Here is a 14816-nt window from a genome sequence, read left to right as displayed (position 1 = left end):
TTAAAAACCTACTGACACGAACTTCTAATGGATAAGCGAAAAAACTTGCGTATTAAGTGCCTGCAGATACTTATCATTAAATGTTTAACTAAATTGCTGCAGTCGGGGGTGTTCGTAACGGGTATTTGAGAACATTGTTATAAAGACAAAAAGCCAATGCAGCCACCCGCGGCGGTAACAACGAATTAAATATCAATTTTATTGTTGTTGCAATGCTAACACTGTAACTATGCACCAGAACGCTTTAAACGGTAATTACCGATTTCATGTTTAATGTTGTTGCTATTAATTTTATTTGTATTTTTATTAACAATTATTGCTGGCTTGATAGCGGAAATCCAACTGGACAGCGCCGCGTGTTACGGCAATTACGCGATTGCAATTTCAATTTATATAAATATTTCAAATCACTCAAGACACCCCAACGTCTGGACCACATTCTATGGAGCAGTCGATCGTCAATTTATGGAGTGCACATGAAATCACTCAGGAGGCATAATAATGCGCTGGAAGTCGCGACCATAGCAAATGTCTGCGACAAATTGCGAGTATATATACATATGTATGTATATATATGCATGTGTGTGTGTTTCCATAACAATTTTTTTGCAATAAAACTACTAGCGTGCACATAAAAAGCAGTAATTATCGTTAAAAGCGACATACATAATTGAAAATCATTTAAAAAACTATTAGTACTGACTAGTCATGCACGTGAGCAGCAAAGACTACAAAAAATGGTTATTATAAGTGCTAATAGTTGAGTAGAAAAACTGATTTGGGCTCTTTGCATGTATGCATTTGTCCACACATAATACAATTGTACTGATCAGCGCTTCTGAGGGACTTCTGACGACCTTTTGGTTCCCACCTACAGAAGCAGAAGTCAGCATGTTATCTCTACAAGTTAGCAAGTTCCATAGCGAATCGTATCACTGAACGTTGAGCAATACGAAAAGCTCCGTCAGGATCGGGAAAGACCTCTCCGAGCCGTTCGATACCAAACGAGGTTGCAGACAAGGCGACTCCCGATCATGCGACTTCTTCAATCTGCTGCTGGAGAAAATAATTCGAGTTAATTAATCGAGCAGGTACTATCTTCTATAAGATGAGATCAGGCGTACGCTGATGACATCGATATCATTGACGATAACATCCGCGCCGTTAGTTCTGCTTTCTCCAGACTGGATAAGAAAGCGAAGCATACTGGTCTGGTTCTGAACGAGCACAAAGCGAAATATCTTTTTTCATCAAACAAACACTGATCGCATTCGCGATTTGGCTCGCACATCACTGTTGGCAGTCATACCTTTGAAGTCATAGATAATATCGTCTATATTGGAACCAGCATCAACACCAATAACATCAGCCTTAAAATCCAACGCAGGAACACACTTGCCAACAGGTGCCACTTTGGACTGAGTAATCAATTGAAAAGTAAAGACTTCTCCCGACGAACCAAGACAAATCTACAACAAGTCCATCATCATTCCCGTCTTACTATATGGTGCGGAAGCATGTACAATGACCTCATCTGATGAGTCGGCCTTAGAAGTGTTCGAGAGAAAAGTTTGCGGAAGATTTATGGTCCTTTGCGCATTGACAACGGCGAGTACCGCAGTCGATGAAACGATGAGCTGTACGAGATACCATATACGGCGACATTGATATATTATATTTTAAGGAATCAAGAGACAGAGGCTGCGCTGGCTAGGTCATGTTGTGCGGAAGAGAACACTACAGTTCTGAAGGTTTTCGATTCAGCATCCGCCGGTGGAAGCAGAGTAAGAGAAAGACCTCAACTCTGTTGGAGAGTTCAGGTGGAAAAGGACCTGGCTGCACTTGGTATCTCGAATCGGCGCCAATAGCGATAAGAAGAAACAACCGGCGCGCTGTTGTTAACTCGTCTGTAACCGCGTAAGCGGTGTCTACGCCAGTAAAGAAGAAGAAGAAGAAACAGGGCCTATTAGGTTTGCCATGAAATTTGCAATACCCAGAAAGAAACGTCGGATACCCTATAAAGTACATATGCATATATGTAGTTATCAGCGCGACCGGCTGAGACGAGTCCGTCAGTCCGTATATACGCGAACTATACCCCCCAGTTTTTGAGATATCGCTTCGAAATTAAGCACATGTGCTTTTCTCACCAAGAATCTGCTTATTTGCCAGAAGCGTCGATATCGGGACACTATAGCATGTAGCTGTCATACAAACTGACCGATCGAACTCAAGTCCTTGTATAGAGAACTTTTTTATATTACAAGGTAGCTTCTTGAAATTTGGTACATATCATTAACCAAGATATCGCTACAATCTCCGAGCATACTGTTCAGATCGGACAACTATAGCATATAGCTGCCATACCAACTAAGCGATCAAGCTCAAGTCTTTGTAAGGAAAACTATTCTGTTTGACAAGATAACGGCACGAAACTTGACAACGTTTATTAGACAACTCAATTCTACAATATCCGAAGAAATTCTTGGATCAGACCACTATAGCATATAGCTACCATATAAATTGACAGATAAAAATCAAGATAAAGCTCTTTTTATAACATTTATGCTATAAAAAATGCACCTGTGTAGGGTATTATAGCTTCGGAGCAGCCGAAGTTAATGTTTTTTGTTGTTGTTTTTTTTTTAAGATACATATTAACATGAAATCATGGTGTCGAAGGTGGGTAAGGTTTGTCTAAATAAACCACACATTGATCCACCCTGTATTAGTATTTAAAGTTTTTTTTTGTATCATTCAAAATAAACGAGCTGCAAGCACTAATGTCTCGCCAAATAAAACCAGACTTCAGTATAATTAAACAAAATTATGTGCCACTAACGGAAAAAAGCGTCTGAAAAACCTGTCTCAAAGGCGATTTAAAGAAAAAAAACGCAACAAACGCCGCGGAAACAAAAAATCAACAAATAAGCAGGTGGACACCAACAAAACAAACACACACCAGCACACTTTGTATAAAATATAAATAGACGAAAATGTCCAGAAGAAATACAACACAAAACAAAAGCTCCAGAGCTATTGATAAATGGTCAAAGGCAAGGAATTAGCATTTAGAGACAACAGCAAATCGGCAGCAAACCAGCAGGCTGAGTAAATCTGTTGCACGCGAAACAGATTAACAACAACAATGCACGAGTCTAGAAATCAGCGCTCTGGGGCAAGCCACTTCAGCGTTTCCACATGTGTGTATGTATGTGTTGGTAAGCTTTAGGCACGACAATGCAAGAGAAAAAACGTTAATCATAAAGCTGTTGCCAAAGTACAAAGCTGTGTAGAAAAGCACTATACATATGTACAGAAAAGGTGAAAAAAAATCTGGCAAGTCATAAAAGCCAAAAGAAAAACAAACAAAAAACCCGTCAAACTAGTTGATGCGTGTTGCGACGCGGTTGCGGTTGTGCTGCACAAGCTGATTGGTGACTCAAGTGTATGTAAATGCGTATAGAATATAAATATGTGTAAGTAAGTGCATGCAGCGTGAAGCTGCTTTCTACGAAACATATGACTATGTAGGTATTATAGTAACTTTGGGAACTGCCACAGCACGAGAATGGGGAAGTAATGCGAGCCTTTTGCTTAAATTGCATACTTTTTTAAAAATGTATATATGTATGTGCAGCTCTAATATTTAGCAACATATACATATGCATAACCTACAAATGGGTCACCCACGCAATAACACAGGCACGCATGTAGATTAAAAGCTGCGTTAAAGCTTTCATAAAGTCATACGAACTAGTGGCTTGATTTTTGAGATATCGCGCTGAAATTTTGCACACGTGCTTTTCTGCACAAGAAGCTGCTCATTTAGCGGAACGGTCGTTATTGGACCACTATAGCATATAGCTGTCATACAAACTGAACAGTTGGAATAAAGTGCTTGTATGAAAAGCCTTTTTATTTGACGAGATATCCTCACGAAATTTGGCTCAAATTATTCCTTCAAGGCTATGACACAATCTCCAAAGATATTGTTTGAATTGGAACACTATAACATATAGCTGCCACACAAACTGAACAATCGAAATAATGTGCTTATAGGGAAAGTTCTTTCATTTGTAGAGATATCTACAAGAAATTTGGTTTAGGTTATTGTCGCAAGCAATAACACAATATCCTAAGAAATTGTTCAGATTGGTTCAATATAGCTTATAGCTGCCATACAAACTGTACGATCGAAATAAAGCGCATGTATGGAAAGTTCTTTCATTTGAAGAGATATCTTCAAGAAATTTGGCATATGTTATTGTTTAAAGTAATGACAGAATCTCCTAAGAAATTGTTCAGATCGGAGTACTATAACATATAGCTGCCATACAAACTAAACGATCAAAATGAAGTGCTTGTATGGAAAGTTTTTTCATTTGACGAGATATCCTCAAAATACATGGATTATTGTCTTGTTGCAATCTCCTAAGAAAGCTTAACATATAGCTATACAAACTAAACGATCAAACTAAAGTTTGTGGAAAGTTTTTTCATTTGACGAGATATTACAGTTTCGGTGCAACCGTCGTTGTCATTTTTTCTTGTTTTAACTTGCATTAAATCATTTCATTACATTTCTTTTGTTTTAAAAATAAGTGCCATAAATCAAAACATCCCTACATCAACACTTCATAAAAGCACTCCACAATCAGCTTACAGAAAATATGGCAATCTAAACACAGATAAATAAAAAGAAATTAAATTTAAATTTTTAATTAACACAACACCAATTCCAATTCCAATAACAATTCAATCGCACTTTTAATCCCCCACCCCTGGCAGCGCTTGGCACTGCAAATTAAATTATGGTCTCTCACAAGCAATTCCTTACATTTGTTTATAAAACAATAGACGCGATAACAATCAGCAAAATTATTTGCACACTTCAAATTTTCACTAAAGCAAATATTTGCACAAAATTTTTTTTTTCGATTTCACAGCCACATATGCCGGTAAAAGCCCACACATTCGGCTAGCGACCTTGAACTTCGATTTATATATAGCATAAGAGTGATCTTAACAATAGCAGCTGTCTAAAATGTGAATAGTTAAGTGAGAAAGCATTGCGGTTTTAAAATCTAAAATTGGCAGTAATTAGGAAAATCGCTCAGGGATTCCAGCATGACGTTCGCTGCCAAAACAAATGCCACGCTGATAGGTTCGTTAAACTTTTAAATAAATAAATTTAGTTGAAAAATATGCTCTGCTTCTCGATGTTTCTGAAATTAAAACATGCCATGCCGCAATTTTACAAAACTGCTGCAAGCAAGCAAAATTTTCAATTAAACAGCCACCCTTTTTGCAAAACAAAGCAAAAAATCATTATCAATTTTGCACGTATGCAAGTTGGAAACAAGTGTTTGAGCATTGTTGCATTTTGAGTACCCCGTAGGAAAAAAAATATTTATAGCAGTGTTTCTTCTTCTTTATTGGCGTAGACACCTCCAACGCGGTTATAGGCGAGTGTTACGGTGTTTAAAGCGCTTAGATGTGACAGATGCACCTCGCACTGGTCGACCTATCGTTGAAAAAGTCGATGAAATTATGAAATAGATTGACCAGGACCGTCACATAAGCAGCCATGACAACGCTAAAGAGCTTCATCATCATCCATTTTTAAAAAAGGCTGGCTACAAAAAGAAGCTCGATGTTTGGGTACCACATGAATTGTCTGTGAAAAATTTAATGGACCGAATTAACGACTGCGATTCTTTGCTGAAACGAAAGGAAATCAAACCATTTCTGAAGCGAATGGTAACAGCAGACGAAAAGTGGATCAAATATGACAATAATGAGTGAAAAAAATCAAGGTCCAAACGCGGTGAAGCTCAATAAATGATCGCAAAGCCAGTATTGACGCCTCGAAAGGTTATGCTGAGTGTTTGGTGGGATTGGAAAGGAATCACCCACTATGAGCACTTCCAACCTTGTCGAACGATTTATTCTACATTTTACTGTCAACAACTGTTGAGATTGAAGCAAGCAATCGAAAAAAACTGTCTGAACTGATCAGCAGAAAGGGCTTCGTCTTCCATCAGGACAACGATAGACCACACACGCCTTTATGACTTGGCGAAAACTGGGAGAGCTTGGCTGGGAAGTTGTGCTGCATTTACTATATAGCCCTGACCTTGCACCATCGAACTGCCATTTGTTTCGATGAATACAGAACTCCCTTAATGGAGTAAAGTTGGCTTCAAAAGCCTGTGAAAATTACTTGTCGCAGTTTTTCGCCGTGAAACCAGAAAAGTTTTATACTATCTATAATGTCTCTAGCGGAAAATTGGCAAAAAGTGGTCGACCAAAATGGCACCTATTTGGTTCATTAAGGATCTTTATAAATAAAAAAAAAACATAAGTTAAAGTTTGATTAGAAATACGAAAAGACTTTTTCGACTAACAAATATTAACAAAAAAAAAAACGATAAAAACATGTATGTTAAAAATATATGTATATTGCCTTTTTTACGACATTCACTTTACCTGAAATGCATGCCTCAAGACTAAAATACCCACTTAATAATTTAATTAATTTGTTTTTAATTTTCTTTCAACTCAAAATTCTCTACAAGGTTCTTCAACTGCATTCACACTTTAAAAGCACAATACAAGCGCTTATATCTACATATGTATATACATATGTCTGCATATCTTCATATCTCGAAATCTAATATCAAATATTTTCATTAAGTGAAAATCCCCAAGCGCTCTTCCTATTTAATAAAAAAGAGCAAATATTTAAGCAGTTGTTGCATTCCATTCCCTCTTAGATTGTTTGCTAAAGTATAAATTACAACAACAATAATGTATGTATATAATGTATGTATACATATGTAAATGAAATCCACACAACGCATATTTTTGCCCCACTCCTCCATGCACTCATGCCGTGTCTACAGCTGACTGATGCAACCAAGCCTTCCGCAAGGTATTAAAAGTTCTGTTTAGTAATTTGTTTGGAATAGATTTTTCAAGTGTGACGTAATTTTATTTTAGAAATGTGTATACGTGCTCTCACTAACACTTTTTTAGGGGCGTTTTCTTAATGTCCCTCCAAGGTCTATAATGAAGAAATATTTAGTATTAGTCAGATTATTACTAACAATGTCTGGTTAACAGCGATCTGTCGGTTAAATTCTGTGTAAAAATAGTTTCTTTACCGAGAGAAGAAGTCGTGGTAAGTTAACCAGAACTTAACCAACAGATCGCAGCTAAATAGACATTGAGGAAACGACCCCTAGCAGTAAATAGACAATCTGTAATACAACATATTTCATCATTATGGTGCTTGGTGGCTCTAAGAAAAACGGTTAGGATATATAACTGAAAATAATATTTTCAACAGCTGTTAAGGTCAAACATTTTACAAATAATTCTTAATTGAACATGATGTACAATTTTTGCAAATTTTTAAAGTAATTCTTGAAGAACTTTCTGCACATCAAATTGTACACGATATACGCAAATTATAAGAATATTTTCATATGTAGTCCGACAAAGAGTTATCAATAAAGATACTAAACACCTTAAAAATCATCTGAATACTGTTGTAGTTGAGGTTATGTTCATGAGTCGTTAAATTTTTATGTATAAATAAATTTAATTTCCAATATATTATTAGCAAAACAATTAAGGACCAATTTCTCAATGTCTGGTTAGCAGCCACTAAGTTCTAGTTAACAAAAAATATACTTTACTGAAAAAAGTTGTCTTGGTTAACTAACCAGAACCTAACCGACAGTTGGCTTCTAACAAAACATTGAGAAAATTGCGTTAAATTATTTAGAAACACTTAGAAAAGTTATAAATAGCTCCGAGAACCTAAATAAATAAGAGAAGTGGTGTCAAAGAGACAGGCGTTATTTTTTTTGGAGAACAACTAGCTGTGGCAACACCATCAAATTCAATGAAAACAAGAACAACTAATAATTTCGGAAACGAAAGATGTGAAGCACTTTTCGTAACTCTTAAAACTCTTAAAACACTAACACATTTAAGTTTTAGAAATATTATTCTTGAATTTTCGAGATATTGCGCTCAAGTCAGCAAAAGTAGCAATCATACACGTAACACAGTACCCACACCGCCATCAAAATAAAATACGCAAATTTTTCAGTTTTAAGTTTTTAAGTTTTTTTCTACTTTTATTTTGTTTTTCGATTTTTTTGTGTTTTTTTTTTCAGTTTTATACAAAAAATGAACACAAAATATATCACAGCTACTTATCACAATTTATCAAGAATCCAAATGTGCAGAGCCAAGCAAAAATTAGCCGAGTAATATGCCATAGTATATATTACATGCAGCAATTTTTAGTTTTTTCCTTGCTTTTAGATTCACGATAAACACGCGTAAAATATCACAGTCAGCCAGTTGCTTACAAACTAGCATTTGAAAATCGCCTGAACAGCAATTAAAGCAGTTGCATGCTATTTGTGTATTTGAGTGGTCAAAGGTTGCAAGCAAACACTTGATTAAAATATCACTGTTATGCTCGTGTTGCTGCCCGCGGAGTGAAGTGGAGCCGGGTGTGTCAGTTATTGCGGGCGACCTGCGAAGGAGAAATTGTGAAAATAATTATATAGAAGCTGAGTTATGCTAAATTCATTGCAAGTAAGTTAATATAATGCTAATGTGCGAAGAGAAATGTTATAATTTATAATTATTTGCTTAGTAAATAGTTGGTAATAGATTTTTATTATTATATTTTTTTTTATATATGTATATATTTTATATTATTATTTATATTTGCATTATTTATTTTATGTATGTAAATATATTTTTTGTACATATTTCTTTAGAACCTTTTAAGTCGAAACGATTCTCTTTATGTGATTTAGTTTTGTTGCTGTAATAAAATTCAGCTTTCAAATGTTACAATTTACTTGAAACTGCCAGGAAACAAACTCGTTATTCAAAAAACAAAAAAATGTTTCAAAAATATTATGATTTTCTAAAAATTACAAAATTTTTTCGTTATTTATAATTTTTCAAAAATACCAAGATTTTTTAAAAATCAAACAAAAAATTTTGTTAAAATCATTAAAAATAAATACCCGCATTTTATCTTTTTTTTTTGTTATTTTGAACATTTTTCAAAAATTTCAAAACATTTAAAAAAAGACCGTTTTAAAAATTCCCAAAAAAATTATTATTTAGAACTTTTCAAAAATGTCAAGATTTTCTAAGAAGCACAAAATATTTTTGCTCTTTTTTTATTTAATATTTTTCAAAAATACCAAGGATTTTTTTGCTTTTTTTGTTTAACATTTTTAAAATCACATTAACTTTTCAAAGATACTAAGACCTATCTGAAAATTCCAAAATAAAATAATAAAATTTTGCTATTTACAATTTTTCAAAAATTTCAAGTTTTTCTAAAAATCACAAAATTTTTCCTTTTTATATTTTTTTTTTGTTATTTACATTTTTCAAAACTCGCAACAACTTTTCAAAACTACCAAGACCTATCTGAAAATTCCAAAATAAAATAATAAAATTTTGCTATTTACAATTTTTCAAAAATTTCAAGTTTTTCTAAAAATCACAAAATTTTTCCTTTTTATATTTTTTTGTTATTTACATTTTTCAAAATTTGCAACAACTTTTCAAAACTACCCAGCTTTGTATAAAAATTAAAAAAAAAATTTTTGCTATTTACATTTTTGCAAAAATATCAAGGCTTCCTAAAATTCACAAAATATTTTTTTTCTGTTATTAAAACTTTTCACAAATACCAAGCTTTTTGATGCTTACAATTTTTCAAAAATGCCAAAATGATCTAAAATTCACAAAACATTTTTTCTCATTTGTTGTTATTCAATATTTTTTCAAAAAAGCCAAGGCATTTTATACTCACAAAATCTTTTCACAAATGCCGAGATCTTTCTAAAAATTCTAATTTTACTAACAATTTTTCACAAAATCCAACCTTTTCTAAAATTAAAAAAAAATATATAAAATTTTCTAAAATACCAAAATTATTTTAGTTTCTGTAATTTAAAATTTTTAAAAATGTCATATTAATAAAAATCACAAAAACTTTTAAAAATACCAAGATTTTTCGAAAAATTCCAAAAAAACAAAAAATTCCGAAAATCACAAAAACTTTCAAAAATACCAAGATTTTTCGAAAAATTCCAAAAAACAATTGCCACTTTGAGTTTTTCAAAAATGCTAAAATTATTTAAAAACACAAAATATTTTTTTTTTTATATTTTGGTTATTTACATTTATCAAAAATACCAAAATTTTCTAAAAGTAACAAAAAAAATAAAAAAAAATTTGAATTATACTTGGTCATGGTGTTTTGGGCCTAACGCGTGTTTTAATATTGCAGGCACATAATTTTTGTATTTATCCCATTTTTTTAAGTTAAAAATAAAAAAATTTAAATTAATTTTTAATTTATATTAATTAATTAAAAAAATCTAAATTAATTTAAATTAATTTTAATTTTTTTAAAAGTTTAAATTAATTAAAATTAATTTTTAAATAAATTTAATTTCATGATTTTTTTTATTTATTTACTATGCTTGAATATTATATTTTATGAAAAAATATTTACTTTAATTTCATATTTGTAGTTTTCAAATTATTTTTCGTACTTTAATTTTTATTTACTTTTCTTATATTTTATAAAAATAATAATTTTAGTTCGTTTTATTCTCTGCAATAATATTATATTTCATAAAAATATTTACTTTCAATTAATTTTTGTAGTTTTCAAAATTATTTTGTCTTAATATATTTTTTGTTTTTATTTTTTTCATATTGTAAAAAATTTTTTTACTTTATATTAGTGAAAATTATTTTTCATATTTTAATTTTTATTTATTTTTCTTATATTTATAAAAAATATTTACATTCAATTCATTTTTGTAGTTTTCAAAATTATTTTTAGTACTTTAATTTTTATTTATTTTTTATATATTTTATAAAAAAAATTGTATGTCATTTACATAAAATAATTTTTTATTAGTATTGTAATTATTTATTTTATTTTATTTAAAATTATTTTTTTCTCATTTTTAATTTCATTTAGTAATTTTTTCGTGTACATTTTTTGATTTTATTTACGCTAATTACTTCATAGTAAATTTGTATTTTTTTTTTAATTTTCAATTATTTTGCATTCACATTACACTTTTAAAATAATAAACAATATTTAATTGTGTTGCTTACCGTCATTGTAACTTGGCCGTTGCTTAACTGTCCACATTGCCAGCTCCGTTACTGTGCAGCTTTGAATTTTTTCCATATGCAGCTCAGCTCTTCCGCCTACAGCACTAGCCACGAACACAACTTGTGCTTAGCGACATAAATCATAAATCATTGAAAATTTTAGGAAAATCTCAACCAACCGTATAAGTTGGAAATTCAAAAATAAAAAATATCACAGCTATTTCGAAAATTTCGATCGACTTAATTTATGTCGTGTTTATGACATATTTTCGACTGTTTAATTCGTTTTCGTTCGCTGTAGAACTCTAAAATAGAATTTACGCAATTTGCTTTTAGCTGTTCTATTAAAATTTTACGTAAATTTCCTCCAACTGAATTGTTCATGGCTGAACAACCCAGTGGCTATTCACTTTTCCCTATTTTCGTTGTACACTGTTACGGTGCTTTATATCGACTAAACCCAAAAGTGTACAAAATTTCCACAGCTACTCATAAATATTGTATTTTTATAGTGGAGGTTCCTATTCGCGCACACTTCACTTCAAGCATACTTCTAAATATATCCACATATTTATATATTTTATTTGCTTCAGAAACGAACTCACTCATGCTCACAACTGAGCTCACTCAATATAGAAAATACTCATAATAATTGTGGCAGTTGGCGAAGATGTGTGTATATATGTATGTGTATAGTATTTAGTCACTAAATTTTAGTGCAAGTAGTTATTTGCTAAATCTGTGTTGCTGTGTTCTTAGCAGCGAGCTGCCAGCAGTGAGCAAAGAGAAAAAGTACCTACAATAGAGTATGTAAACAATTTTACTCTTCTACTTTTGCTCTATGCTCAGCAAGCTTTTTCTCACTCAACCAGAGATATGTACGCTCAAAGGGCAAAGTTGTTATGGAACGAGTTTGCAGTCTTTGCATATAATGTATTTACGCTTATGTACATAGATTTATGTCTGCAAAAGTATATAACGAAACAGACACTGCTCAGAACCGGCCTGTGAGTGCGGCACGAACAGCTGTTTGCGCGCTGAGCGCATATGGTAACAGGCCCCTTTTCTGCAAATTCAATGTGAAGAGAATATAGCGCACAAACGGAAGACTAGCAAAGCAGGTATACAAGTGCATATATGCAAATACATAAATACACAGGTATTAAACTTGCAACAACGCTCTATATGCAGTTTCACTTTTACAAACAGTCTTTATTTTAACATAAAAAGTTTTAAAACGAAACAAAAAAACTTGAAATTCCTACATTACATTTTAGCGGCTAATTATGCGTACTACTAAGCGAGCGTGTTTTTTGTTTATACGTTTTCACCCTTTCGAAAACGTGTGAGATGATGTGCAATTTGGCATCTTCCTGCTCATCTTCCGGCAATTCGGCCAGCTTAACGCCGATCATGCGATAGAAAGCTTCATTTTTATCATCCGACGCATTTGTCTGCCGCTGCTTCAGCAAGAATTCCACTCTCTTTGTAAAAGCTGAAAATTTCTCTTGAAAATCGCTACATTGCGGCATTACGTCAGGTACGGTGGATTGCACGTACGGTTCAGCTGTGGTGATTTCAATTGGTAAATCATCATTACAATCCATATCGGGTATGGACATAAGCGATTCCTCAGCCTCCACGCTGGACTCATATTTAGTTAGCTCTTCATCGAAAGTGTCTTCGTTGGAAATGTTTTGTATAAACTCGTGCTCGTCAACGTCTTGTTCCGTTTCGGCGTTTGGAGCGCTCTGCTTGAACTTATAACTAAAAAAAAAGTTGCATGAATATTAAAAATTGTGTACCAAATATTTTCAATAGCATACGTTCTAGGTTTTATGTGCGCTTTTAGAAAGCCCAAGTGCTTGTAAAGTGTCCAGTTTTTATCGTAACCCGTTAAGGGTTTGTTAGCACCTTTTTTGGCAATCAATTTTACGTAACGGTCTCTTATAACACGCCAACGTGTGCAACATTCTTCGCCTGTTTTAAAAATAATACCGTTAACTCACATACATACATACATATACCAATATTGGGTAGTCGAAAAAGTCTTTTCGTACTGTGAAATTACTTGTCGCAGTTTTTCGCCGAGAAACAAGAAAATTTTAACACTGTTGGAATAATGTCTCTACCAGAAAAATGGCAAAAAGTGGTCGACCAAAATCGTACATATTTGGTTCATTAAAGTTCGTTATAAATACAAAAAAAATAAGTTGAAGTTTGTTTAGAAATACGAAAAGACTTTTTCGACACCCCATATGCGTATAGTTTAGGAAATTTACTGCTCACCCGTTGTTTCGAAAATGCCGCCAATCTGTTCCCAACCTCTTTTGCGTAGCGTCGAATTTCGATAACCAGTTAAACCCTTCACGTAGAAATATGGCCGTATTTTTACCTCACGAATTAACTTCAAATCGTCTATAACCTGAAAATATAAATATACCATATAGACATACATGATTTTCTTTAAGCAATGCACTCCACTTACCATTTTCGAAAAAGGCTTTACACCGTCACAATTAAGAAACAAAGTTAGGTTTTGACTTAGCAACGCTTCAACAAGAACTAGATTTTTTCCGTTTTCATGCGTTTCATATACGAATGTGCACACGTTTTCGTTGAACTTAAACGGAGAGCAGACAAAATAGCGCGCACGTAGGCACAATAAACGGGCTGGCAGTGCCGCATTGAAACGCGCTCAATTGCTTGAAACGTATGCAAAGAAACGCGCGCGCTCTCTCTCTATGTGTGTCATTCGCTCAGTAAATGCGCTCTTCTTCATGTTGTAAAGAAAATGAAATTCATACGAATGACAGCATGAACGTTTTTTTTTATAAATTCAATGACTTTAAAATTTTGTAAGTAATCATTTAGAACGCCTATATACATACTTATATATTTATACTTGGGTATGAATAATTTGCTTGTTTCCTTATTCAGATGCTTTGGTATATACACTTATGTATATAAATTCAAGGGCATGCATACATACACTTATAGACTTATATAAATATAATATGTTTACCAATTTCGTAACTCTCCAGCTGACTGTGCTCTCCTTTGCTAATGAAGCAATCTTTAACCCTTGTGTGCGCATAAACTTAATTTTTTCTTGCGGAAAGCTGCAAGCGAACGACAACACTAAGCCATTCTCTCCAAGTGAAAAAATACTGGGTTTAGTTTAAAAGAAGACGAAAATGATTGCGATTCTAACGGCAGTGAGAACGATGAAATGCTTAAATATAATCTAATCTTTTAATTTTCGGTCTGAACATGGTATAAGTAAAAAATACTGTGTGCATAAAAGCGACCAATTTTAGTGTTCAATTTGTAAAGTTTTTTAGAGATTTGATTTTCGAAAAGAAATGAAATGCTATGATTTAATTTAATAGTCAAGAATTTAGCTTGATTATAGGATTAAGGGCTTGTCATTAAGTTTACAAAGTTTTAACCATTTCGAGGTTCCTTACTTTTTTAAAGAATAAACACAGAAATACCATCGGTTGTTGTTTTAGCGTGTAACTAGTCCCCGTTAGGATGGTAAGGATTAGCTAAGTTGTCGTCGATGTCACCGAACGGAAGTCACAAGAAACAGGCTGTTTCTACTAGGTTGGACCAAAAGG

The 14816-nt window shown here is 33.0% G+C and overlaps 1 protein-coding gene and 1 long non-coding RNA gene across 2 annotated transcripts; both read right to left on the bottom strand.

The window, feature by feature from the left end:
- Positions 1-8117: 8117 nt before the first annotated feature.
- On the bottom strand, positions 8118-12105 carry LOC126761173 (uncharacterized). The gene is made up of 2 exons (XR_007667321.1): positions 11194-12105; positions 8118-8560 (listed from the first exon to the last, which is right to left on the bottom strand). It is a non-coding gene; the product is annotated as an uncharacterized LOC126761173 (long non-coding RNA).
- A 274-nt stretch (positions 12106-12379) lies between these two features.
- LOC126761172 (transcription factor Adf-1-like) lies at positions 12380-13955 on the bottom strand. Its single transcript, XM_050477137.1, has 4 exons — positions 13682-13955; positions 13483-13618; positions 13020-13173; positions 12380-12960 (listed from the first exon to the last, which is right to left on the bottom strand). The coding sequence occupies exons 1-4, from the start codon at positions 13682-13684 to the stop codon at positions 12474-12476; spliced, it is 780 nt and encodes a 259-aa protein (XP_050333094.1). The 5' UTR covers positions 13685-13955; the 3' UTR covers positions 12380-12473.
- Positions 13956-14816: the final 861 nt, after the last annotated feature.

This window comes from Bactrocera neohumeralis, chromosome 6 (assembly GCF_024586455.1).
Source record: "Bactrocera neohumeralis isolate Rockhampton chromosome 6, APGP_CSIRO_Bneo_wtdbg2-racon-allhic-juicebox.fasta_v2, whole genome shotgun sequence".
Classification (NCBI taxonomy): Eukaryota; Metazoa; Arthropoda; class Insecta; order Diptera; family Tephritidae; genus Bactrocera; species Bactrocera neohumeralis.
Note: the sequence above shows the minus strand (reverse complement) of the source record. Positions and strands in the feature narration are given on the sequence as shown.